The sequence below is a fragment of the Peromyscus eremicus genome, chromosome 15, assembly GCF_949786415.1.
Source record: "Peromyscus eremicus chromosome 15, PerEre_H2_v1, whole genome shotgun sequence".
Lineage (NCBI taxonomy): Eukaryota > Metazoa > Chordata > Mammalia > Rodentia > Cricetidae > Peromyscus > Peromyscus eremicus.
Window position 1 is genome coordinate 57,402,488 of NC_081431.1, and position 25,796 is coordinate 57,428,283.

General features: G+C 48.9%; 1 protein-coding gene across 2 annotated transcripts in view; it reads left to right on the forward strand.

The window, feature by feature from the left end:
• Nav1 (neuron navigator 1) overlaps positions 1-25,796 on the forward strand; it is a 178,147-nt gene that overhangs the window by 144,925 nt on the left and 7,426 nt on the right. Inside the window, exons 9-27 of one of the 2 annotated variants that reach the window (XM_059281102.1) lie at positions 399-842; positions 1,375-1,416; positions 2,042-2,190; positions 4,007-4,177; positions 5,294-5,346; positions 6,379-6,402; positions 6,529-6,606; positions 9,812-9,895; positions 10,115-10,226; positions 15,260-15,384; positions 20,251-20,447; positions 20,698-20,890; positions 20,979-21,147; positions 21,431-21,528; positions 22,132-22,227; positions 22,480-22,639; positions 23,547-23,782; positions 25,081-25,235; positions 25,377-25,448. In XM_059281102.1, coding sequence (XP_059137085.1) covers positions 399-842; positions 1,375-1,416; positions 2,042-2,190; positions 4,007-4,177; positions 5,294-5,346; positions 6,379-6,402; positions 6,529-6,606; positions 9,812-9,895; positions 10,115-10,226; positions 15,260-15,384; positions 20,251-20,447; positions 20,698-20,890; positions 20,979-21,147; positions 21,431-21,528; positions 22,132-22,227; positions 22,480-22,639; positions 23,547-23,782; positions 25,081-25,235; positions 25,377-25,448 — 2,658 coding nt within the window. The remainder of the gene's footprint in view (positions 1-398; positions 843-1,374; positions 1,417-2,041; positions 2,191-4,006; positions 4,178-5,293; positions 5,347-6,378; positions 6,403-6,528; positions 6,607-9,811; positions 9,896-10,114; positions 10,227-15,259; positions 15,385-20,250; positions 20,448-20,697; positions 20,891-20,978; positions 21,148-21,430; positions 21,529-22,131; positions 22,228-22,479; positions 22,640-23,546; positions 23,783-25,080; positions 25,236-25,376; positions 25,449-25,796) is intronic. The other variant, XM_059281103.1, reaches the window with a different exon arrangement.

The window sequence follows — 25,796 nt, forward strand, 5'->3', positions numbered from 1 at the left end:
TTTTGTTTCTCCAGCCTTAGGCTAGATGTGGCACGGCCTATCCGTTGCTGTCTCCGGATCTTCGTGGGGATCCTTCCTCTCTCCTCAGTGCCATTTCTTCTCTGGTTTTGGTAACTCACTTTGTTTCGGCTGTTCCACATCAACACTGTCTTTACTGTCTGTGCGAAGGGTTTTGCTGGGTTTATTTGCACATTTCCCATATTGCATGTGTTGTCTCCCTGATGACTGAAGGTGCCATAAGTCAGGTGTGGGTTCTTCTTCCGATTGGTTTGTCAACAGCGTCCGAGTAAGCCTTTCGCTGAGTAGGCAGCCAGGAAAAAGGGGGAACTGGAAAAGGATTGCCTGTTGCCCTGTAATTTGTTATTCTGAATATTTTATTTTATCTTCACTCCTCTCAGGGCCACAGCTAAAAGCTTTGTCAAGCCACCCTCACTAGCCAATCTAGACAAGGTCAACTCCAACAGTCTGGATCTACCATCTTCCAGCGACACCCACGCTTCCAAGGTCCCCGATCTGCATGCTCCAAGCTCGTCAACTGGGGGTGCTCTGCCTTCTTGCTTCACCCCCAGTCCAGCACCCATCCTCAATATTAACTCAGCCAGCTTCTCCCAGGGCCTGGAGCTCATGAGTGGCTTCAGTGTCCCGAAGGAGACCCGCATGTACCCCAAACTCTCAGGCCTGCACAGGAGCATGGAGTCCCTCCAGATGCCGATGAGCCTGCCCAGTGCCTTCCCCAGCAGTTCCCCCGTCCCCACCCCACCTGCCGCTCCTGCTGCCCAGTCAGAGGAAGAGACCGAAGAGCTGCCCTGGAGTGGAAGCCCCAGAGCTGGACAGTTGGACGGGTATGTGGTGGAGACAGAGCTGAGTCTGTCTCATTTGGCCATTAGCGGGTCCGTCCATGACCACGTTGTGACTTTTGATGTATTTTTTTTCCCCACGTTTTAACTTAATTCCTTTGTAACTTCCTGAGATCTATAGGGTGTTTTCATTTTGTTCTCCTCTTGTACACAAGGAAAACTTTACAAAAAGTTAAATGACATCTCAGGAATCTCATATTAGTTTTATTTCATCTGGCTTTGGCTTCCAAGTGCAAAATCAGTTCTGTCACACCACACCCTGGTTCTCACCTTCCATAGTACGGCCTTTTAAATGGCTAACTACACCTTAACTCCTAACAAGAGGGAAACGTTTAGCATTTCAAGTACTTCCCAAGTTCTGAGTCAAGAATTGGATTGTGACCATCTTATTATTTGTTTATAGAGATAGACTTTCATAGTTTGCTGTCCTGTCTCCGGGGACTATACCCCTCAAACCTATAGTCCCAAACTCTAGTTTCCAAGATGGGCTCACACGCCCCTCTCTCTCTCTCCACAGCAATCAGCGGGATCGGAATACCCTCCCCAAGAAAGGACTCAGGTAACCCTTAAATGTTTTTTTTCAAGACTCCTGGCCTGTTAAAAGAAATTTCACCTGGGTAGTATATACCTTTAATCCCAGCAATTGGGAGACAAAATAAATAAAATAAAATCCCAGCCCAACCTAACCCAGGCCCCACGCATGAGTTTAGTGGCCCTTTCAGCCAATCATTTGTACGTGGTCCTGTAAAAATGCCACCCATAGCCCTCTGCAAACCTGCCATCAAGTGTGTTAGCTTTCATAGCAATGATTTTCTTTGCTGTCAAGGGAGAAATGAGTTTGCACACAGGAACCGTGTACATACCTATGTTGTCCTATGACCTTCCTCGATTCATTTCAGCACCTCATAGTGGACTTCTGAGGCCACTCACATAGACAAGGAACAGGGAGTGTGGATCCCCCACTGTGAGGATAGCACTATGTTGCTCAGCTAGATGGGGATACCTGTCAGCTGAAAACCTGCACATGGAGCCATAGAGCCCTGAGTGGAGAGGAAGTCCTAAGGCCCCGTCCATCCTTTCTGTCCCCATCTGGAGCTCTCAAGGGACAAGGCATCCCACACACAGCTAAGCCTCTCATGTCACTTTGTAGCAGCTCAGAATGAGTTCCTCTGCTACTTCTTCAGGTACCAGCTTCAGTCCCAGGAGGAGACCAAGGAGAGGCGGCACTCCCACACTATCGGTGGACTCCCCGAATCCGACGACCAGGCAGAGCTGCCGTCCCCTCCCGTGCTCTCTATGTCCTTGAGTGCAAAGGGCCAGCTTACCAACATAGGTCAGTGTCTGTGGTCGCTCGCGGCGGCAAGAGACGAAGCAGGGGGTCACTCTGCAGAGTGAGGCAAAATAGCTAGGCACGTTTGGCTAGAGTTGTAGTGGGGTTGCTTCGTGGTGCCTCAGTTTACCAACCCAAACTAAAGGTGAAGTGTTCCAAGGTCCTAAACTGAAAAGTTGCCGCTGGGCACAAGCTTGAGGGTCTGGATGGTATCAAAGAGTCTGAGTGACAACATGGGAAATCTATAAACAGGGGCTCTATACACAGTACTACCAGGGGCAGCTGCCTACAGGGCGATGCCAACCTGTGGGGCTGGTGAGCTCCAGGCAGAGCAGGGCTGTTGATTTCAGAGACTGAGGTCTGTCTCCACGAAAGAAAGTCCAGATGCACCAACTGCTCTGGCTGAGCCGGGGCCATCCTCGCCCTAAAGGCAGGCTGACTGACTAAGACCCATCCTAGACACACCACACCCTCTTTAAAGCCTGTGGAGAAGGGAGAGCTGGGGGAGAAGGAAGTGGCTCTGTGACTCAGAGACGGGAGGGAGAAACGGGCTTCAGGAAGGAGGGCCTGGCTCCAGCTCAGACACACACCAGCCCCGGTTCTGGGAAGCCCTGTGCCAAGACTGGTTTAGTAGCAATCTCTTTAGGACGAGGCTGGCACAGAACTGTCGTTTGCTTGCTCTATCTCTGAATCCGTCTCTCCTTTCAGCGGAGTGAAAGAAAGCAGTTCTTTTGTAGTAAGGACTTGGAACAAGCCTGTGCGGTGACTGTGGGGAGTTTGAGGGAAACTAAGACTGGAAGTCACTTGTGCCTAAGGAAGGGTCATCTGGCTTCTGTGGACTTATCAGATAGATGCAGGGTGGGACCGGCCTGTTTCCTATCTCCACTGAGGGCCAAAGGAGAAGAACGGCCATTTGTGCTGTAGAATGAAGGACTCAGCCAAACAGTGATCATCTTGGGGGTTCCAAAAGGGAAAGACAGAGGTGTGAGTTCTTCTTCCCAGGTCTTTATAGGCAGGGAGAAACACCCACAGGCCTGTATGGAGGCCAGAGGTCAGAGAGGGGAGCTCCACATGGATGTGAACCACCACCAAAGGCGGCAATTTAGCAAGGGGAAAGTGGGGGTGGCCTCTGTGGTCAACAGATCCCACAGCTGTGGATTCCATAGCCTCGCTGACACTTTCGTCCACTCTCTCCGTCTGACCTTCATTTCAGCGGATGCTGGGCAGAGAGGCCATAGTCTAGTCTGAGAGCTGAATGAAAGAGACCTAGAGTGATACTGCTCTTACTGGGGCCCTCACTCCCTCTCACTCCAGCTGAGCCCGCTGGATCCCACAGCCTGGTCCCCGCCCTGGTCTGTAGCTGGTTCTGTTTCATCATCTGGATCTGAGTCTCGGTCTGAGTTCTCAGTGCCTGCTAAGACAGCTTCCAGTTGTGTCTTCACGAACCACAGCATCCCATTTCCATCTGCACATCCTCGTGATGTGAAGGTTTCGGGAAAGCCGCCAGGCCCCCAGCCTAACCTTCAAAAGCAGCAGCTCCAAGGCAGGCAGCATTAAGGGGAGCCCCTGACTACAGACCGTGGAGTCCTTCTCCGTCAGGGCCCAACCTTCCCAGGAGGGGTTACTCCTGATCTCCAGCTGCTTGCACACCCCCACTGCCCCCACCTCTCCTCCTCTGCTCCTTCCTCTCCTCCTTCCTTCCCATTGCCTCTCAATGACTCCCGCTCTGTCCCCCACAAGGGACTCAGAGAGCTGATGACCCTGCCTCTTCTCCTGCCTCCCCCTCCCTCTCCCTTCCCCCTTCCCTCTGTCCTTCCAGTGAGTCCCACTGCGGCCACCACGCCAAGAATCACCCGCTCCAACAGCATCCCCACCCACGAGGCGGCCTTCGAGCTGTACAGCGGCTCCCAAATGGGGAGCACCCTGTCCCTGGCCGAGAGACCCAAGGGAATGATTCGGTCAGGATCCTTCCGAGACCCCACGGATGATGGTGAGACTTCGTGTTAACGCGGTTCACACTCATTCCAGCTCTGCTGGGTTCCCTCACCCACCACCAACCCACCTCCACTGCCACCAGGGCCGCCGCCGCCACCACCACCGCCACACACACACACATATAATTCACAGGACATCAACCTGGGCCATTTCAGTTGTCGTCCCATAACTTTGAAGGGTCTGGGGGCCCAGAAACCTTGGGTGGCACCACCTAGCACTGGGATTTAGGGTTGGAGCATCTACCACTGGGGCCCAGGGAAGGGAAATCGAGATTTGGAAGGGTTAGGTGGGACTCCTTAGTGCTCTGAGAACTAGAGCCACTGTCCTCATTCTACGCGTAGTCTTTCTTCCCCACGGTCTCTCAGAAGAGATACGGGGACAAAAGGGTAGCTCTTAAATCCATACAAACAAGCGGGCATCTCAGTCCTCTTTCTAGAGTACTCCAGAGACTAGCTCCCGGCCTGACCATCTGATTGTTGACGGTAATCTGGGTGTTAATGGAAGACCAGGCCGTGGGTTCATGAGACCTCCGTTGTTATTCCCAGGATGCATCCCTCCTCATAGATGTGTGTTAGCTCTGCTAGTTCTTGCAGTGGGTTCTGTTGAATGATCACAGAGTATTCCCCACTTCACTTTTTTTTCCCACCTGCGTGGTCCCCAAGGCTCATAGGCTAGCGCTGCAAGGGTGAGAAGAGGAGGAGGCACAGACAGAATCGGAGTATTGGTCCTGAGCAGCTCTGACAAGAAACTCCCCCCCTTTCTGCAACTTAAAGTGCTTTCTTGGCTGAGCCGGGCAGATGCTGACCACCCATGAAAATCTCCTTTCCCTCTCTCTGGACCCCCCTATGCTCCTCAGTCAGGCTGAGCAAGGGACCACCAGGCCCAGGCTGCCAGAGACGATTGATGAAAGCGGAGGCTGTCTCTATTCAGGGCCGTGTCCTTGGATGCGTGCCTGCTGTGGGCTGTTGGGATATGAACGGGGTGCCCTGTGTGGTTCTTTCCGTTTGCTCCAGATGCCCTCCAGAATCAGTCCAAACTCACCTTAGGGCTCCTCCCAGGACCTTCTGGGCCCTGGAGGCTCCTGCTAACCTGTGTTCTCCTTCTCTTTCAGTTCACGGCTCGGTGCTATCTCTGGCCTCCAGTGCCTCTTCCACCTACTCCTCAGTAAGACCATTAATGCCCCTTCCCCTCCTGCCCCCTCCCCTACCATTCCACATCCCCTCAGACCTCCTTGGGTTAGGTAGCTGGATGGGGATGGGAACTAGTGTCTCGGCATTCTACCTTGTGGGCCTGGGAGTGGGTGTCGGGGGAGGCACCTCGCGCCTGGAGCACTCAGATGAGCGCCGTGGATCCTCTCAGTTCTTTCTGGCCTTGCCGCCAACTCCCAAGCAACTCTGGTATTCCTTTTTCCCCCCCCTTTGAAAAGTGAGGGTCCCGGGCTGGAGAGATGGCTCAGCGGTTAAGAGCACTGGCTGTTCTTCCAGAGGTCCTGAGTTCAGTTCCCAGCAACCACATGGTGGCTCACAACCATCTGTAATGAAATCTGGTGCCCTCTTCTGGCCTGCAGGTGTATATGCAGACAGAACACTGTATACATAATAAATAAATAAATAAATCTTAAAAAAAAAAAAAAAAACCGGACCTCAGCTATGGGGGGAAAAAAAAAAAAAAGACAAAAAAAAAAAAGAAAAGAAAAGTGAGGGTCCCCTTGTGACAGCACTCTTTCCCTGCCATGGCAAGTGGGGAGTGTTTCTAGCACCCGAGATGAGTAGGTTCCCAAGACGAGAGACCCAGTAATGTGCGGAGTTAATGTCTACTGTGGGGAACCACACAGAGCGCTTGGCTCTTAGATATCCTTTGACTCTTAGGTTTCTTTTGACCCCAATTCTTTACTCTCTCAAGTTGCTAAAAATCAAGGTTTGTTTGCAGACCACCTAGGCTCGTCCTCTAGCCTCTTTGGCAATAACAAGCTTGGCTAAAGAGAAGCACCAGAAAGAAGTCTATTATTTAAACCTGAGTGTAGCTCCGAGCCAATCCTGTGAGGAGCCAGGGCCAAGAGACAGGGGACGCCTCTCTCTGCATCTCTCCATCACGCTTCTTCCTCTCTCCACCCTGACGCTTGGGCCTGGCCTCTGCACCTCCATAGTAACCAGCTGCTTTTTCTCTCTTTCTCTCCTCCTGTGCCCGCTTCTTCAGGCTGAGGAGAGGATGCAATCTGAGGTAGGGTACAAAGCCTTTGTCTCCGCTTGTTAACACCACCGCACGCATGCACGCACGCTCCATTTTCCTTCCAGCCCCTCCACTTCTTCCGCCACTAACGGCTTGCCCTTTCTCTTCCCTCCACAGCAAATTCGGAAGCTTCGTAGGGAACTGGAATCCTCCCAGGAAAAAGTGGCCACCCTGACATCGCAGCTTTCTGCCAATGTGAGTACCTGACGCCACCGCCGGGTAAGGCCTAACTCTGGTTAACAGAGGCGATGTGGGAAAGGGAGCTGACGAAGACTGACCCGGCTTTAGACCTCTAGGGAGCAGGTTCTGTTCACAGCTCTACAACAGAAGACTTGGGGACTGTCCTCCTTCACTTTTTCTGAGCCTTCATTAAGAACCATTTTCCCCACCTTCCTTAGTTGGTGTGGATGAGTTGGTTGGTATCTGGTAACCTCTGACCTTCCTAAAGAAAGCGGAGACCAGTAGTTCTGCAGAGGGGCAGAAACAACCTTGCCATTGGACATGGACAAAAATAGCAGTGCATTTTAATTACTGAGCCCCTGCATCCTTTTCCACTGCCCCAGGGTGTGTTTATCTCTTCATCAATGCCACATAACTGAGCAGGAACAGACCTGGTTAGTAGAATTCTGTCTGATGACTCTGAGACCAATTCAAAGCCGAACTCCCATTCCAGCTGCCGATGTGGTTCCCAGTTGGCTCTGCCTCAGGCAGCTGGCAGAATCGATCTGAGCTTTAGCTGTGGACCCAACAGTCTTCGTTTCTGCATTTAACCCACCCTCCATATATCCATCTAGAGTGACTACCTTCCCCTAGACCCGACCTTAGTTTTTCTGTTCTGAGAGATGGGGAGGAATAGGGCTGCCTCATCTACCTCCACTGTGGGTAGTTCTTCCCTGTGACCAAATTGCAAGCGGAGATCTTAAGAGCCATATTCTCCCAAAATTGTAAACAACAGCTGAGCTGGGTCTCCAGGAGCTTTCCAAGTGTTTGCACGTGCACACACACACACCAAAAAAAAAAAAAAACCATGTCTGCAATTTCTACAGCACCTTCTGCCTGTCTCTCTTCCCTTCCTCTCTGGGGACCTCAGCTGCCAGGCCTAAGGCCTAGCCCTTGGAATCAGGTAGAATATCCACCAAGATTTTTCCAGCACATTTTAGAAACAGCTCCCTTACCACGTTAGTTATTGTCTTTATTCTTTTTTCCAAATCCTCAGTTCATAAGTCCTGTCCTGACTGATTTGTTTGAAGATCAAGCTTCAAACTCTCGGGGACCAAAAGAATTGTAAGAGAAACAAGAACCATCCTATTCCACACCCGTCAGGGCCAGTGGCCTAGGTCATGGCCTGCACACCCTAGGAAATTCATGTCTGGGAGATGTTGAAGGGGAGAGGCGCCAGGAGGGTGGAGAACATCATTATGCCTGATTTATTTACTCTGCAGTCTGTCAGCCATAGTGCTGTCAAGGCTGGGCTAGTTCCAGAAAATGAATTTAGAGGGTGCATTTTCTTAGAACAGGAAGTTCCATTTGGCTAAGAGAGAACAAACTAAACACCCAGATCTGGTGAGTTCTGAATCTAGGGGTAGATTTTTGCCAATGGTCAGAGCCTTTCCCTCAAGCTGGAGAGGTGATGCCAGGTTCCAGAGCTCTCCTCAGGATTCCTGATGTTGAACCAAACTTAACGCTGTGTTGAATGGGACCTCCAAGCTGTTGAAGGTGACACATCCCGGCCGGGAAGAGACGCAGATAACTGGATTGCCTCTGATGCTAAACTCTGCAGAAGGACCACTTGGCCTAGTATCCCACAGGCACCCTAATCTGAAGTTGGGATTAGAGTAAGGTTCAGTGTAGGGAAAGAAAGGTAGAAGAGAAGAAGGAGGAAAACCCAGTTCCCCGGATGAGGAGAGTCCATGCAGAAATGTATGAGGAGGTCAGGGGCTCTCCAGGCTCTTGAGAAGATTCTCAGGGACTATAAGCTGCTTGGTGACAGCATATGATGGTGTAGTTAGAAGTAAACAAGAGGAGCTGAGATTAAGAAGACAGAAGGCAGGGGCTGGGGTGGTGATGGCTCAGTGGTTAAGAGCACTGGCTGCTCTTCCAGAGGACCTGGGTTCGATTCCCAGCACCCTCTTCTGGCCTGCATGGTGCCAGATATACATGAAGGCAAAACACCCACATACAAATACCATTTTAAAGAAATTTTTTTAAATGATTAAAGGTGAGAGTTGGGCCTGACAAGGCAAGCTAGAAATCCCAAATGCTTGAGAGGCTACAGCAAGAGGATCGTAAGTTCAAGGCCCGTTTGAATGAGTGAATTCAAGGCCAGCCTGAGTAACTTAGAGAAATCTTCTCTCAAATTTAAAAAAAAAAAAAAAAAGACAGACTATGAAAGAAAGATGCTTAGATCATGATATATGTCTACTAGGGAGCCCAGGCCTCAACAGATTTACGGGAAACATGGAAGATAGTGCCTCCAGCCTTGTAGGCTCCAAGGGCACTAGTGAAATTTGGCTTGGTGGTCAGAGAAGACAAATCACATTATGGAATCATAGGAGGCAGTGAGTGTGTTGCAGACGTCACAGGGACCTGCCCAGAGCCTTCTGCCCCTTGCTAGACTCACCATTACCCCAGTTAAACTGTCCATCCTGGAGTGGCCCCTTTTCCGCTCCTGTACCTCAGTCCCTTCACTTTTCCTGTACCCTTTACTGCCAGTTGGCTAGCTGGAGGTCAAACTGCTAGGTACCTTTCCCCAGCCTCCCTACCAGAGAACCGGATCTGTGCACTTCCGGGGGAGCCCAAGTTCCTACAATAGCTAATGTAGACCTGACACCTAGTGGCCAAAGTGTGCAATGCCCCTGAAGTGGTTTGCACAGCTTCTGGGTTCCCTCCAGGCCTGCCAGGAGTAAGGCAGTCTCCAGAGCCAGGAGGAGACAAGAATAGGGTCGGCCAGGTGCAGAGGCAGAAGAGCTAAACCAAACAGATTCTACCAGAAAGTCATTTGGTACCAGGAGATCCGGCCCTCCATGGTGGAGTTAAACCAAAAACAGTTAAGACTGATTCCAGAGGCTGCTGCTCTCCCATCAAACCTTCCTACCACGTAAGACAGGGCAGGGCTTTACCACCTCTGGCAGGTGGTAGAAACCAGATCTCAAGTTCCCGAGAAGCTCCGAAGCCTGCCCTACCCTCCGCACTGTTATTGGAGAAGCCGGTTCTCTCCAAAAAAACCTATTTGATTCCACCCTTGTCTGCCCAGGGAAATCAATACCTTAAAACCGCCAAGAGTTTTGTTTGCGTCGGTCAGCTCTGAGACACAGGACCTCTGTTAAACTACTCCCCCATCAGCCATTTCCTCCCCTGCAGCCGCATGGCCCTTAAGTTCTTCTTTGTGTGTTTGTATCAGGCTAACCTGGTGGCTGCTTTCGAGCAGAGCCTGGTGAATATGACGTCCCGCTTGCGACACCTGGCAGAGACTGCCGAGGAGAAGGTGAGCGACCCCGGGCGGTGAGTTCTAAACCTGCTAGCCAGGGCCACCTCATCCACTCCCCCGTCAGCGTCTTTTCTCAGCCTGCTTGTCGATACAGGATCCCGTGTCCATCACTCCCAGATCCCTGGCCTTCTCTACCCAGGGCAGTAGCATCCCATGCCCGGTTCACTGTAAGTATTACTGCCGTGCAGACAACGGAACGACTACCATGTCTCCTAGGACACTGAGCTGCTGGATTTGCGAGAAACTATAGACTTCCTGAAGAAAAAGAATTCTGAGGCCCAGGCCGTCATCCAGGGAGCACTGAATGCCTCAGAAGCCACACCCAAAGGTAGGATATTAGCCACAGAGTGAACAGAACTGAAAAAGAACAGGAAGGGAACATCACGACGGGGCCCATAACACGCCAGCTTTCATACCCAGTTTTTAATGGCGGAGGGCCATTAGGTACTCTGCAGTGTGATGTCTGGATTGTCCAGTGATAAGGGCCAGACGCGTGACCTTATAACCCCTGAGGAGCAGGGCAAGTAGAGGAAACCTGTGATCTCCACAGGCCTACTACCCTCCCCTCAGCCTTTAGACCAGAGCCGAAGAGCAGTCAGAGGAGTCTCAACGGGGCCTCATCATGGAGCCTTTGCTGCCCCGGTCTTCCAAGTGCTGGGATTATAGGTGTGTGCCACTGGGCCCAGCTAGAAATCACTCCTTTTTGTTTGTTTTTAAATTTCTACTTATTTTTTAAGTTTTTGCGCAAGTACATATCATATGTTGAATATATTTCCCCTCTATCCACTCCTTTTCAACCCTCACCCTTCCTGCTCCTCCTCTTTGTCCCCTAGACCAGTCTAGGTTACACCATCATGTCACATACCTACATATGTGCTTCTGTGATGTCACATACCTACGTATGTGCTTCTGTGATGTCACATACCTACATATGTGCTTCTGTGATGTCACATACCTACATATGTGCTTCTGTGCATCCATATACAATCCAGGCACAAATGAGAGAAAGTGTGCTACTTTCTTTCCAAGGTTGGCAAAAAATAAATAAATAAATCTTAAGGCAGTTTCAAAATCGCACAAATGTGTGGTTGGTTTACACACATGTACATGATGTTACCTGGTCATCATTTCGCCACTCCAAGGAGGATTCAACCTGCAATTTAAATGGCATAGCCAGAAGCTGTCGAGGCCCACTGGGGCTCTGTGGCAGGTTAGCCTTGGTATTCAGCTGTCAGCCATGCTTTGCTGCAGACGGTGAAGGTGGGTGCCTATGAGGCAGGGGTGCAGCTTGGTAATAGAGCACTTAACCAACATCTACAAAGCCCTGAGTTCCGTCCCCCGCACACACATACACACACACACACACACACACACACACACACACACACACATTCCTTAATCTGAGTTTATAGTTATGTTCATGTTTCCTTCTAAAATAGTTTTAGATCTTTTGTAAAGTTTTATTTTTAGATTTACTTATTTATATGTGTGAGGTTTTACTCACATGGCATGTACGTCTGGCGCTGAGTGTGTGTGCCTCGTACCTGAGGGAGGTCAGAAGAGGCATCGGATCCTCTGGAATTGGAGTTATGGTTGTGAGTCACCGTGTGGATGCTGGGAATTGATCTCAAGTCCTCTGCAAGAATAATGCTCTTAACCACTGAACTCTCTCTCCGGCCTCTAGTTTAGATGTTACATTAGGTCTCTGTTCCATTTTTAACAGATTTTTGCTTTTGTTTTTGGTTTTGTTTTTTTTTTTTTGGTTTTTTTAGAGACAGGGTTTCCTACAGCCCAAACTGGCCTCTCATATTCACTATGTAGCCAAGGATGACCTTGAACTCCTGATCCTCCTGCCTCCACCTCCCAACTTCTGGGATTACAGGCAAGTGTTCCATAGTCAGCTTCATTTTCACGAAATTATATATAGTAGACACACACACACACACACACACACACACACACACACACACACACACGCTATGAGATAGAGGCCCAATTTTATTCTTTACATATGGATAGACAGTTGTTCCGGTACCATTTAATGAAGATTATTTTCTCCACTGAATTACATTAGAATTTGTCTTTGTCGATTGACAAAAATAAATAAGTAAATGTATGGCTTTATTTCTGGACTCTGTTCTAATACCGTGTTCTGTATCTATCCTTAGCCAGCACCATACCTCCTTAATTACTTCTTTGTGCAGTTAGTTTGAAACTATGACAGAGTGATCCCTCCAACTTTGGTCCTCATCAAGATTATTTTGGTTATGGTCCATTTCTAGTTTTGTGACCTAAACACACACACACACACACACACACACACACACACACACACACAAAATTAAATCTAGATTCTATGTATGAAAGTAAATATATTTGTCTTTCTGAGTCTGCTTAACATTATTTCTGGTTGCATCGATTTTTCTGTAAATGTCAAACTTTCATTTTTTTCCTTATGTCTGCATAAAATTCCATTGTGTATATGTGTACCACATTTCTTTTATTCATTCATCTGTTGATGGACAGCTAGACTGGTTCCATTGCCTGGCTGTTGTGAATAATGCAGCAGTAAGCATGGACATGCAAGTATCTCTGTGTTTGTTTGTTTCTTTAACAAGGTCCTGCTGTGTAGCTGTGTAGCTCAAACTCCCTATGTAGACCAAACTATCCTCAGACTTGCAGCAACCCCTCTGCTCCACCCTTGTATAAATACACAACCCACCCCTTTCCCATCTGCAGTTTCTCCCTGCTCAGGTATTATCAGCCTAGGCACCAGGCCCTTAATCTAACACTCATGTTTTCCTCCTCACTGTTCGGCCCTTGGAGGGAGTTCATGCTGGTGCCTATGCAATCCCAATTATACTCCCTCTCTGTACCTGTCCTGGCCCAGGTACTCCACTGTTCTTCTCCTGGATGACTGCAGTAATTCCCTAGCTGGCTCTGAATGCTCCAGTCCCTCCTTTCCACCGCCCCTAGAGTAACTGCATTGTCAGTTCAGCTCAGAAAGCATTCCAATTTAAATATGAGCTGGTTATTAGATAAAAGGAATTATGATTAATATTCTTTGGTCTGATAATGCTATTGTGAGCAAACATCCATATTCACAGGAGATATATCTTCAGGCATTTAGTTGTAAAATGTCATCTGCAACTTATTTTCAAATTGGGTGAGAAAGTCGGGAGGGAGCAGATACAATAAAGTTAACAATGGCTGAATTAGGCAGAGGGCGTCTGAGTGTTATTTTACTATGCTGTAAGTTTCCCCTCGTGTTTGAAACATTTTAGAAAAGCGGGTTAAAAGAGGAAAAATGTGTCCCCAGCCCTTTAGAGTTGCGCACCAGGGGTTGGAGAGGTGGCTCAGCGGTTAAGAGCGCTGATTGGTCTTCTAGAGGACCCAGGTTCAATTCCCAGCACCCACATGGCAGCTCACAACTGTCTGTAGCTCCAGTTCCATGGGACCAGACACCCATGGCAAAACATCAATGCACATTAAAAAAAAAAAACCGAGTTGCGCACCAGCCTTCTGCTCTAAATGTGCCTTTCTTGTTAGCCTCATCTCCCATCATTTCCTCTTGCGTCTGGTATTCTGCCTGTAAATAATTCTGCCATATGGTGGACACTTTTTTAAGCATTTTACCTATATTCACATATTCCAGATAACAACCTAACGAAGCACATTTTATAATGAGGAGAATAAGACAGAGAAAATAATTTGATCCATTATCACGGGTGATATATCTGGGATATTCAGCTATTTCCAACTTCCCAAGTGAGCGTTGCCCTAGAGATAATACATTTTCTAAATGAGTACATTATGGCTTTCTGCTGTGAATGTTCACATAGCCTTAGTTCATGTTGATCAAGAGGCCACTTCCTAAGGAGCAGTTCCTGTAGCTTCTCTGGAATGAGTGCTTAACCAGCAGTGCCCAGGTGTGTTTTATTTATAACTAGCCAATACATGTGCATGGCACAAAACTCAAGATGGGTGAAATATTTCCTAGCTGCTGCAGAGTGATGATGCTACAGACATATCTTTTGCACTCTGCCCCGTCCACGGTCCTGGGGGTTGGACCCAGCACCTCATGAATAGTAGGCAAGCACTCTACCCCCAAGCCGTATCTCTAGCCCTTCTTGTTATTGAAAGTATCTTGGATGTAATTTTTAATTTAATAGATTGGACTTGCAGCTGTTGAAAGCTCCCTATGCTAGTCAGATACTTGCTCCTTTTTTTTTTTTTTTTTTTTTTTGTTTTCATTTTTAGTGGGAGGTGCTTGAACCCAGGGCATCTGCATCTACCTTTCTTCAGCTCCCAATGCTTTTCTCAGTGTTCCTATCTGAAATATCTCTGCTCCTTCAGTACTTAAACGTCTCTCTCCTCTGTTGACCTTTATCCCTTTCCCACTTTTTAAGGAAGAGTGGTTCGTTTTTCTTGCTGTTGCAGACCTCAGAGAATTGAAATTTTCTGCCTATCAGATGACAAACTGGAGATCACTCAGGTTAAATGCAAGGCACAGAGCTGCTTATACTTGACCTTGAGCCAAAAGGCAGCCAAGTGTTGCTGGAGGATCACAAAAATACAACAGGGCATGGGGCAAGAGATCTGCCACAAGTTTAGAGCCAGTCTAGGCTACAGTCAGTTACGGGTCAACCTGTGCTACAGAATGAGACCCTGTCTCAAAAAATAAAGCAAAACAAACAACAAAAACAGGTATGGTGGCTCATACATGTAATCCCAGCACTTGGGAGGCAAGGCAGGAGGACTGTCACAAGTTCAAGACCAGCCTGGAATACATAGTGAGACTTTGCTAAAGCACAGACACAATTAGAGACGGACACACACTCATACACACACACACACACACACACACACACACACACACACACACACACACACTGGTTGTATCTGCATGAAAGTGTCAGGGCCAGCTTCAAGTCCTTTTCACATGTAGTTGACCTTAGTTCAGTACTAAACCCTTCTATGATACTCAACTGGAGATTCTTTCTTGTTGTGGCTTTGCTTTTGTTCTATTTTGGTTTTGGACAGGGTCTTGCTGTGTAACCCAGGCTAGCACAGAACTCACAGTCCTCTAGCCTCCCAAATGCTGGGCCCCACCACTCCCAACTTAGGCTGGGAGCTTCCTGAGACTCGGAACTGTTTCTTTTTTCACTTTCGCATTTTCTTCTGTGCTGAAGCATGTCTGTAACTCTGTATGTGTTCCTTGATGAGTAACCCACCAGATCAGTAGTACGTACCTAGAAGCTGGTGGGTCCCCCCTCCCTCGTGCCGGCTGCAGCTAGACTCCTTACGCCTGGAGTCTTCTCTAAATCTACCTGTGTTCTTCCCACTTGTACTGGCCAATAGAACTCCGGATCAAGAGACAGAATTCTTCAGATAGCATCTCCAGCCTCAACAGCATCACCAGCCATTCCAGCATCGGCAGCAGCAGTAAGGATGCCGACGCCAAGAAGAAGAAGAAGAAGAGCTGGGTAGGTGTAGCTTTGAGAGCCGACCTGTGGCGGGTTACATTTACCCCAGTGCAGGGAACTGGTCCTTTCAGGACCACCAAGAGCTAGTCCCTTCTAGTAAGGTGTCAGTGTGACCTCTGCTGGGAACAAGTCTGCCAGGTCCCCATTCCTCCATCCACTGTCTCCCCCACCCACCAGCACTCTGCAGTCTTTATCCATGTCTGCCTTCCTGGGGCTCTGCCTCCTGAGGAGGTCAAACGTATTTGGCCACCGAAGGAGCTGAGAAAATATACAGGGAAAAAAAATGACATTATCAGTCCCTCCCCACTCTCTCACTGTGGAGAGAATTTACAAGCCAAGTGGCTCATTCTAGACGCTCCTGGGGGCCATGGCCCTAAGCTTGGGAGAGGTGCCTCTGGCTGGTCCTGAGGTGGGTTTGTTGTGTGTGTTGTCCCCCGAACCCCCGCCCCCCAGCTCTGAACTGACCCTAGATGAGCTTTCTAAAGTCTTCAGGCAGGTGTAGGGTACTGTCTGACTGACTGAAAGGGAGAGTGAGCTGTTTTTGTCCCTGTCCCCTGTTGAGGAAGGCTGGCCACACCTAGGGCAGACAGGCGCCCCCGCTGTGTGAAAAAAACAGCTGTGTGAAATGCATGATTAGTGCTGCTGCTGCTGCTGCTGCTGCTTTCTTTTCATTTTTTTTCCTTTTATTTCCTTCAAAATGCTGACTTCCAATCCCTATTTTTTTCCAGGTTTATGAGGTAAGAGACTCAGTTCCTCTCCTTGTACTTTCTCTCTCCCTTTGCACACTCTCCCTATTTCCAGAGCAAGTACCCTCTCTTTAAAAAAAAAAAAAAAGTCACTCATAACCCCAACTGCCCCTGGTTCCTAACTCACTCCACTGCATGGTCCATCCACGCTGCCCCTCATGAGGACAGAGGAGTGGTCTGCTTAGGGGTCAAACGGGAAATCCTAACACAATCCAAATCTATTGCCTGCCGTCTTCCCCTGTTCCAAGATTGGCCTGTTATAAAAAGCAGATCCACTGAGCTCCTGCTCTCCAGAAAATGAGTTTGTTTGTTTTTTTTTCTATTCCACTCACCATAGAATCCTAAAATGGAAGAGAATCAGTGAAGGTTATCTGGATCACAGTTTCTAGAGGCCTGTCCTTTTCAGGCCTATCTGAAAAATTAGCTTTAGAATAGTGTGAACCAGAGACAGGTGAGGGATTTATTTCATCCAGGGTAGGGAATACTTGTCACCCCAAAGGCCGTGGAGCTTCCAAGGACATCTCGGGGACTAGAGTATTGTCCAAGGCAAACAGGATGTGGCCTAGAATTTCTATTCCAAAACAGTTATGTGCCCCCCAACTCTGTCTCCCAACATTGTACCAGGATGTGGAAGATGGGGAGAGCTGAGCTCACTGCCCCGGTCAGTTAGAAGCCTCCAGCCTGATGGTGTATGCCCAGACCCCAACACTAAGGAGACTGAGACAGGAGGAATGCCATGAAATCAATGGCAGCCTGACCTACACAGTGAATTCCAGGCCTGAGTTGGACCCTGGAACCCACACCAAGGTAGAAGGAGAGAACTGACTCTGCACAGCTGTCCTCTGACCTACACACACACACACACACACACACACACACACACACACACACACACACACACACACACACGGTGGGGCAGGTACACGCAGATGGAGAGGCCAGTTGGTCGTCTGAATCTGGATCTTCAGAGTAGCCTTTCCCAAAGAGTGTTGTACAGATCACCAGGCCACTGGGATGGCCCTTAAAAACTGATAATATCATCAGAAACCTCTGAGGGGCGCTGCATTTCCTACTTAGCGTATGTGCGTTGGGAAAGTTCTAAGACAGCCCATCTCTAGCAGAGAATCCTCTGCCAAATACATTTGGTTGAACCTTGCAACCGGTGTTGCTCTGTAGGAGCAGCCTCCCTGCAGCCCTGACTGTCGGGATACCGGTGTTGCTCTGTAGGAGCAGCCTCCCTGCAGCCCCGACTGTCGGGATACTGAAGTTGACATAGAGCGAGCGCTACTGTCACAGAAGTGTAATGACTGCAGAGGGCTCCTGCTGCAGGAAGACCGTGGTCACGGGTCTTCCTCCTAGAGAGGGAAGGAGACACAGACAAGAGACAGACTGACGCCTGGGAGAGAGTAGTGTCGAGAAAATGCCACAGGATTGAAAATCAGGAAGCCTGGATGTCTTCCTTAAGATACATAGTGTCAAGTCAGTCAGCTCTGACCTTTCCACTCGCAACTCTTTTTTTTTTTTTTAATTTATTTATTTAATGTACATTGGTGTTTTGCCTGCATGCATGTGTGAGGGTGTCAGATCCCGTGGAACTGGAGTTACAGACAGTTGTGAGCTGCCATGTGGGTACTGGGAATCGAACCTGGGTCCTCTGGAAGAGCAGCCAGTGCTCTTAACCTCTGAGCCATTTCTCCAGCCCCCCATTCTCAACTCTTAACAGCTCTCCACAGAGGAAGTAACTTGATGTAACTCCAGTGTTAAGTGGTCTTTAAATAAAAAACCCAGTGCTAGATATTGGGGTTAATGCTGAAAGATCAGAGAGACAAAGGAACAAGCCACTGCCACGTCTCACCTCACCAGTTCCACCAATCCTCTGACTTAATGCCTCTGAGTCCTCATCTGAAAGGCTCCAGCTGAAAAATCCTCTAGCCGAAAGGGACGCTTCTACTGAAAAGCCTTTAGTTCCTGTCTCCTCGCGCCTTATATACCTTTCTCTGCCCAGCCATCACTTCCTGGGATTAAAGGCATGTGTGCTTCTCAGTACTGGGATTAAAGGTGTGTGCCACCACTGCCTGGCTCTGTTTCTCTCCTAGACTGAGTCAATCTCATATAGTCCAGTGTGGCTTTGAACTGAGAGATCCAGAAGGATCTCTGCCTCCCGAGTGCTAGGATTAAAGGTGTGTGCTACCACTGCCTGGACTCTATGTTTAATCTATATAAAAATTTTATATTAATATATATTAAATTGTATATGTATTCATTTAATCTATATTAAATTTTACTTTTATATATTCATTTAATCTATATTAAATTTTATTTATATAAAAATAAAAGTTTATTGTTTTAGACAAAAGGGGAAATGTGGTGATATATTGTGTACCCTAATAAAATTGACCTGAAGATCAGAGAACAGAACAGTGACTATATTAAACATAGAGGCCAGGCAATGGTAGCACATACCTTTAATCCTAGCACTCAGGAGGCAGAGATCCATCTAGATCTCTGTGGTTCAAAGCCACCCTGGACTACATGAGACTGACTCAGACTAGGAGAGAAAACAGAGCCAGGCAGTGGTGGCACACACCTTTAATCCTGGTACTGAGAAGCACACATGGCTTTAATCCCAGGAAGTGATGGTTGGGTGGAGAAGGGTATATATAAGGCTTGAGCAGACAGGAACTAAAGGCTTTTCGGCTGAGGAACCCCTTATGGCTAGAACCTTTCAGCTAGAAAGCCTTTTCAGGCTGAGGAGTGGGTGAGGTAAGAGGCAGTGGCTGTGGCTTACTCTGCTTCTCTGATCTTTCAGCTTTCACCCCAATATCTGGCTCCGGGTTTTTTTTTTTTTATTACAAGACCTTTAGAAATTCGTGTTACATCTTTATGGTACTTTCAAGCCCTGGTTGCTCCATGTTAATACATCCTAACCACCTGCACACAAACTCACCTATCTCCCCCAGTCAGCTTGCTCCTCACATCTTACCTAGAAGTTCCACACACACCATGGACTAGCTCTATAAGCTCCCAGGAGACTTCAGACATGTTCTAAGAAAGACAGCTTGAGAGGAGATACTCAGTGCCGCCCCACCCCCACCACATCACTTACTGTTCCAAATATCTGGCTTGCCTTTGTCCCCTACAGCCTTTGACCCCTCCTTTACTCTCTGTCTTTTGCTGCCATCCCATGTCTGTGCCCCTGTGTGTGTGCGCACGCGCGTGTGCATGCTGTATGGAGGCATGTGAATGGGTGTGGGTCAGGTCCTTGGCTTGCATATCTAGCTCACATCCCTAACCCTGAAGTTCATCGCCACCAGAATCAAAACAAGCTATGGTCAGATTATGAGCCCCAAGTAGCCAAAGAATGGCTAGAAAATAGCTCTTATTCTAGGACACTTGTTATAATAAGCAGTGGTGAAGGGTGGGCACAGGGGTAAATACCTATGATCCCAGCACTTGGGAGGTAGAGGCAAGAGGATCCAGAGTTCAAGATCACCCACTGCTACCTACTGAGTTCAAGGCTAGCCTGGCCTACATGAGACCCTGTCCTTAAAAAAGGAGGAAAGAGATCCTACATTTGGTTGTTTGAACCGATATGCCATGTGCTGAGAACAAAAAATACAAAATGAAACTTCCTATCACTTCCTTCTCTTGATCTTCACAGGACTACATTGTCAGTTTCTAATTAATTTGTGAAGAGATGAATAGATTCTCTTAGAATGAGCCCAAGTCAGAAGTGGCATCCTAAGACCCACAGAGAGTGAGGTTCTAGAATAACAACAAAGGAAGTGAAACTAGATTGCTGAGAAGTGTACCACATGACATCTGGGGAGTTTTTTCTGTCTCGAGGGACACATGGATTCATTAATGAATCCCTCCTTGGATTCATTAAGTTCCCCTGGCCTGTAATGGCAGCAAACCAAATGATCCTCCTCTTTCGATAAGTACTGACTTTTAGATAACTCTTCTGTCCATATACCACCAGTCAAGGGACATCTCACAGAGTGGGTGTAATGACAAGTAAATCCTCTGCCTCCACAACCCTGACCTGGCTCTAGAGCCTTCCTCCTGTCCAGTGTAGAGCCTTGACGTCTCTCTCCCCCCGGAATCTGCTCTCTTCCAGCTTCGAAGTTCCTTCAACAAAGCCTTCAGCATTAAAAAGGGTCCCAAGTCGGCCTCCTCGTACTCTGATATTGAGGAGATTGCCACCCCTGACTCCTCAGCCCCGTCATCCCCCAAACTACAGCATGGCTCCACGGAGACTGCATCCCCCTCCATCAAGTCCTCCAACTCATCCTCTGTGGGCACTGAGGTCACTGAGTAAGTACTCTGTCCACCAGCCACCCTGGTAAACTGCTGGCTTGAGTTGGCAGTAAGGCCACAGACCCTGACAAATGCCACCATACTACTGGCCTTTGCCTGGGCATGTGAGACCCACAGAGGGACCCTTCCTGACATACCAGTTGGGTGCCTATAAGCAGATGGAAACAGGACTATAGGCCAGGCATGTCAATATCCCCTGCCACCCAGGACTTCTCTGGGATCCAGGCTGACTCTTGCTTCCTTACAGGGCTCCTGCTCATTCAGTCCCCCACACTAGACTGTTCCAAGCCAATGAGGAGGAGGAGCCGGAGAAGAAGGAGGTATCGGAGCTCCGCTCTGAACTGTGGGAGAAAGAAATGAAGCTCACAGATATCCGGTTGGAGGCCCTAAACTCTGCCCACCAGCTAGACCAGCTTCGGGAGACCATGCACAACATGCAGGTCAGTGTCTGGGCAGAGCTGCAGGAGCGGGGAGCAGGGTCTGACATCCACGCCACCCTGCCACCTGCCCTGTCTCTTCTGCCCACAGCTGGAGGTGGACCTGCTGAAAGCAGAGAATGACCGGCTGAAGGTTGCTCCTGGCCCCTCCTCAGGCTCCACTCCAGGGCAGGTCCCTGGATCATCCGCTCTGTCGTCCCCTCGCCGTTCTCTGGGCCTTGCACTCAGCCATCCCTTCAGTCCCAGTCTCACAGATACAGGTACCTGCTTGAGAAGAGCTTGTTTGGGTAGAAAGAGAAAGAGCTCATTTACGTCACTCCACCTGCACCGTGGCATCCTTGGGCCAGGAGGTAACGGTGTTGAAATCAAGAAGATCGCACTGTTAGTAAGCACCGCGGTTCCTAGCTCTATGCCTTTTCAGATGGAGGCTCCCATCTCTTCTTTATCATAAATAAGGAACCATTATTTGGAAAGGAAAGTAACTACAAAGCTTGATGCAAGGCTGAGTCCTTAAAACCAATGAGGCCTTTTCCACCTTCACAGACCTATCACCCATGGATGGCATCAGCACCTGTGGGCCAAAGGAAGAAGTGACCCTTCGGGTGGTGGTGCGGATGCCACCCCAGCACATCATCAAAGGGGTAAGGGACTTCAGGAAGGGCCAGTGTAGGAATCAGCATGAGAGAGATGACCGCCAATTTGCACTGGTCCAAAAGCAATGTGTGGTTAGTAGACACTGCACTTCCACTGAGTTTTGATCTGTCCCTGGGCTAGCAATATGCAGTATGAAACACTCTCAAGACCCTGGATGGTGCTGGTGAGCCACAGCTCCCAGCCAGCCCCACGACCATAAGAGTAAACAGCAAGTGCTCCCGTGGCTTAAGTGTGTACTGAATGCACTTTGGACTCACAATATTTGAATTCATAATGGTTTTATCATGGGGTGGGAGGAGGAGGACAGGGTCTCATTCAGCTTGAACTGACCTTGAACTTGCTGTGTATCAGAAGACGACCTAAAATTCCAATTCTCCTGTCTTCACACTCCTCTTTTTGGGCGTCTTATGGGGCTGTCACATAAAATATAGAGGAGCTGTATTGTCAAACTTAGGCAAAAAAAAAAAAAAAAAAAAATCAGAGCTCTGAATATTCCCAAAACTAGAGAACTCAACTCCCGAGGCTTTCTGGGGTCACCCTTTCTAGTGACATCTTCACTGAGGTCCCATGCCTCAACCCTAACCTTACAGGACTTAAAGCAGCAGGAGTTCCTCTTAGGGTGCAGCAAGGTCACTGGCAAGGTGGACTGGAAGATGCTGGATGAAGCTGTTTTCCAAGTGTTCAAGGTAAAGTGATTCTCACCCTCAACAAGGGTTGCTCATCTTCTCAAGGGGCAATCAGTCATCCAGGCACCCGGGATCCTGGGAACCTTGGATGCTTGGGGAGGGGCGGGCAAGATAGGAAAATGCACAAACCCTATTCCTCCTACACCTCCTTCCATAGTCTGTAGTGTTTGTCATCTCTTGTGGCTTTTCCATCTGTAGTTATATCTTGGCTGCATGCTCACAATCTTCTTGGTCTCCCACCTCTTCCACCAGGACTACATTTCTAAAATGGACCCAGCCTCCACCCTGGGGCTAAGCACTGAGTCTATCCATGGCTATAGCCTCAGCCACGTGAAGCGAGTGTTGGATGCTGAGCCTCCTGAGATGCCGCCGTGCCGCCGGGGTGTCAATAACATATCGGTCTCCCTCAAAGGTCAGTCTTTGCCTCTTCGGGAGGTAGTGTGGCGTGGAGGCAGGGAGGGTCATTAAATCCTGCATCATACATTGATATAACAAGAGATTATTGAGAAACCCTAACATGAAGGTGTTTAAGTGATAGAGGAAATAAAAAAGATAAGACCCAGTCTGATGTTTTTGCTAAACTCAGGCTTCTTCTCTACGCATTCTAAGTCAAAGTGTATCCCTAAAATTGAGATCCAGTGTAGCATGAAACTTAAAGAGTCTTTATTAATAAAACAAACCTGGAGCCAAGTATTGGGGTGAACACTGGAAGATCAGAGAGACAGAGCAAGCCACAGCTAACCTCACCTGGCCAACTTCTCAGCTGATCTTGTTTCCTCAGACTGGAAGCCTCTGTGTCCTCATCCAGAATCAATCTCAGCTGAACTGCTGCTAAAAGCCTAAAATCTTAACCAGCCAAATGCTTCTAGTTTCTGGTCCTCACGCCTTATATATCTTTCTGTTTTTGCCATCACTCCCTGGGATTAAAGGCTCCCTTCTTGGGATTAAAGGCGTGAGTCACCATGCCTGGCTGTTTCCAATGTGGCCTTGAACTCCCAGAGATCCAGAGGGATTTCTGTCTCTAGAATGCCAGGATTAAAAGTGAGAGTGCCACCATTTTCTAACCTCGGTATCTAGTGGCTGTTCTGTTCTCTGACCCCAAAATATTAGGGTGCACGATATTTTGGGGGACACAATACCACCACAATCCAGGTTTTCAAAGCTGGGGTTGAGGTGACCCCTCTGGAACTCTTAAGACTAAGACAGGTGGTTCTGACTTTCTTCAGTGGACCCCTAGATGATGAAGGAAAGGCTCTTTAGGTATCTTGCCATTCTCCGAGCTGGCTAAGACTCGTGCTTCTCTCTGGGGTGGGGTGCAGGGCTGAAGGAGAAGTGTGTCGACAGCCTGGTGTTCGAGACGCTCATCCCCAAGCCCATGATGCAGCACTACATAAGCCTCCTGCTGAAGCACCGGCGCCTCGTGCTCTCGGGCCCCAGTGGCACGGGCAAGACCTACCTGACCAATCGGCTGGCTGAGTATCTGGTGGAGCGCTCAGGCCGGGAGGTGACCGATGGCATTGTCAGCACTTTCAACATGCACCAGCAATCTTGCAAGGTGGCTGCCTCCCGAGACCTCCTACAGTCTGTGTGCGCCTCGGCCTCCCCCAAGCCTTTTCCTGGCCCCTTCCTGCCCCTCATCCTTTTCCTTTTCCACAGCTCTGCCTTAATCTTTCCCCTTCTTCAGGGTTCTTTGCACCTCTTCCTTCTTCATCCCCTTTCTCGTCATCTCCTCCTCTCCCCTCCCCTCCTTTCTTTCTCTCCAGGCAGGGTCTTGCTATGTAGCCCAGGCTGGCCTTGAACTAGCAGTCCACCCACCGTCCTCTCCCCTGCCCGTGTGTGTGCGTGTGTGTGTGTGTGTGTGTGTGTGTGTGTGTGTGTGTGTGTGTGGTGAGTATTAAGCATAAGGCCTCATGCATGCTAGGCAAGCACTCTACAACTGAGCTACATCCTCAAGCTCTCTTTTTCCTTTTTCCTTTGAGACAGGGGTCTCCCTAAGTTTCCCAGGCTGTCCTGAACTTGCAATCCTCCTGCCTCAGTCTCCCAAGTAACTAGGATAGCAGACTGTGCCACCAGCCACAGCTTGCTCTTAGCTTCTCTTACGCATAAGTTCCTCCATGATACTTTTTCTCACCTCTCCCTCGGTTCCTCTTTCCCCCTAGTTGACCAACAGGAAAACACAGCCTCTTTTTCTCTGCACTCCGCTGGTGCTGTCTGTCATATCCATTCTCTTTTATCTTCTTCCCACTACCTTGCCTTTCCTTATTACCCTCAGACCTGTCACCATGGGTGACAGGGGGCAAGTGTTCAGGGTTAAATATTACATGTCATCTCCCCAATGGTGGACCTTGAGTGTACCCTAAAACTTCGGAATGGTACCAGCCTTAGCTATCCCAAGCTGAGGAGGGGGTGGCGTCAACTCAATACAACACCGTTTCAGAATAGATACTCCTTCCTTTGGGAGGATGGGATTTAAGATTGCTGCTCAAGGGTTTGCTTGAAAGGGGCTGGGGATTTAGCTCAGAGACAGAGTGCTTGCATAGTATATGCAAGACCCTGGGTTCAATCCCCAGCACTTGAATAAATAGGTAGGTGGGTGGATGGGTGGATGGATGGATGGATGGATGGATGGATGGATGGATGGATGGATGGATAGATGGATGTTTGAGAGTCTCTGGGACTACTGTCATTCTGTGGTAATCTGGTTCTGTAATCCAATGTTTAAGTACATCCAACAGGGACCAAAGGGCCCCAGGGAAATACAGAATTAACTAAGCTTCTCTAAAAGTCTTCTTGCCAAGGTTCCTCGGGTGTGGATTCCTGAGTGCTGAGACCCACTGTCTTCTTTTATTCCAGGATCTGCAACTGTACCTCTCCAACCTGGCCAACCAGATAGACCGGGAAACAGGAATTGGGGATGTGCCCTTGGTGATCCTACTGGATGACCTGAGTGAAGCAGGCTCCATCAGTGAGCTGGTTAATGGGGCCCTTACCTGCAAGTATCACAAATGGTGAGCTCAGGACCATTTACAACAGCGGGAAGAGGGGAAGAACACAGCCCGGGCCAACCTATGAGCTTCCCGTCGTGGGCACGTGGAGGCAGTACTTGTTACGACAGATCTAAGTGAATCCTTCCCCCTTTCTTCCCACAGTCCCTACATCATAGGTACCACCAATCAGCCTGTAAAAATGACACCCAACCACGGCTTGCACTTGAGTTTCAGGTAGGAACTGTGTCCCTTCGTGAACCTTCTGGCCTTACCCAGGTGCCTGTAAAAAATAATAGTTAGATCCTGAACTTGTGGGCAGAGGAGCGGTAGGTAGCAGGAGAGACTAGGCAGAGAGCTCTGCAGGCTGGGAGGGGGAAGTCGCTGTTTCTGCATGTCCGTTACAGGGTGGGAGAGGAGGGCTTTAAGGACAGGGAAGGAACAGAGCCGAGGAGAAACCCTGGCTGGCTGCCGTCCTAAGGACTTTCTTCCTGGTCACTCTGTGAGGCCAGCCAGTCATTTGAGGAGGTCAGAGTGGATCATCAGCTGTGCCCGTCTGTACTGCCATCATCATGTCCTGTCATT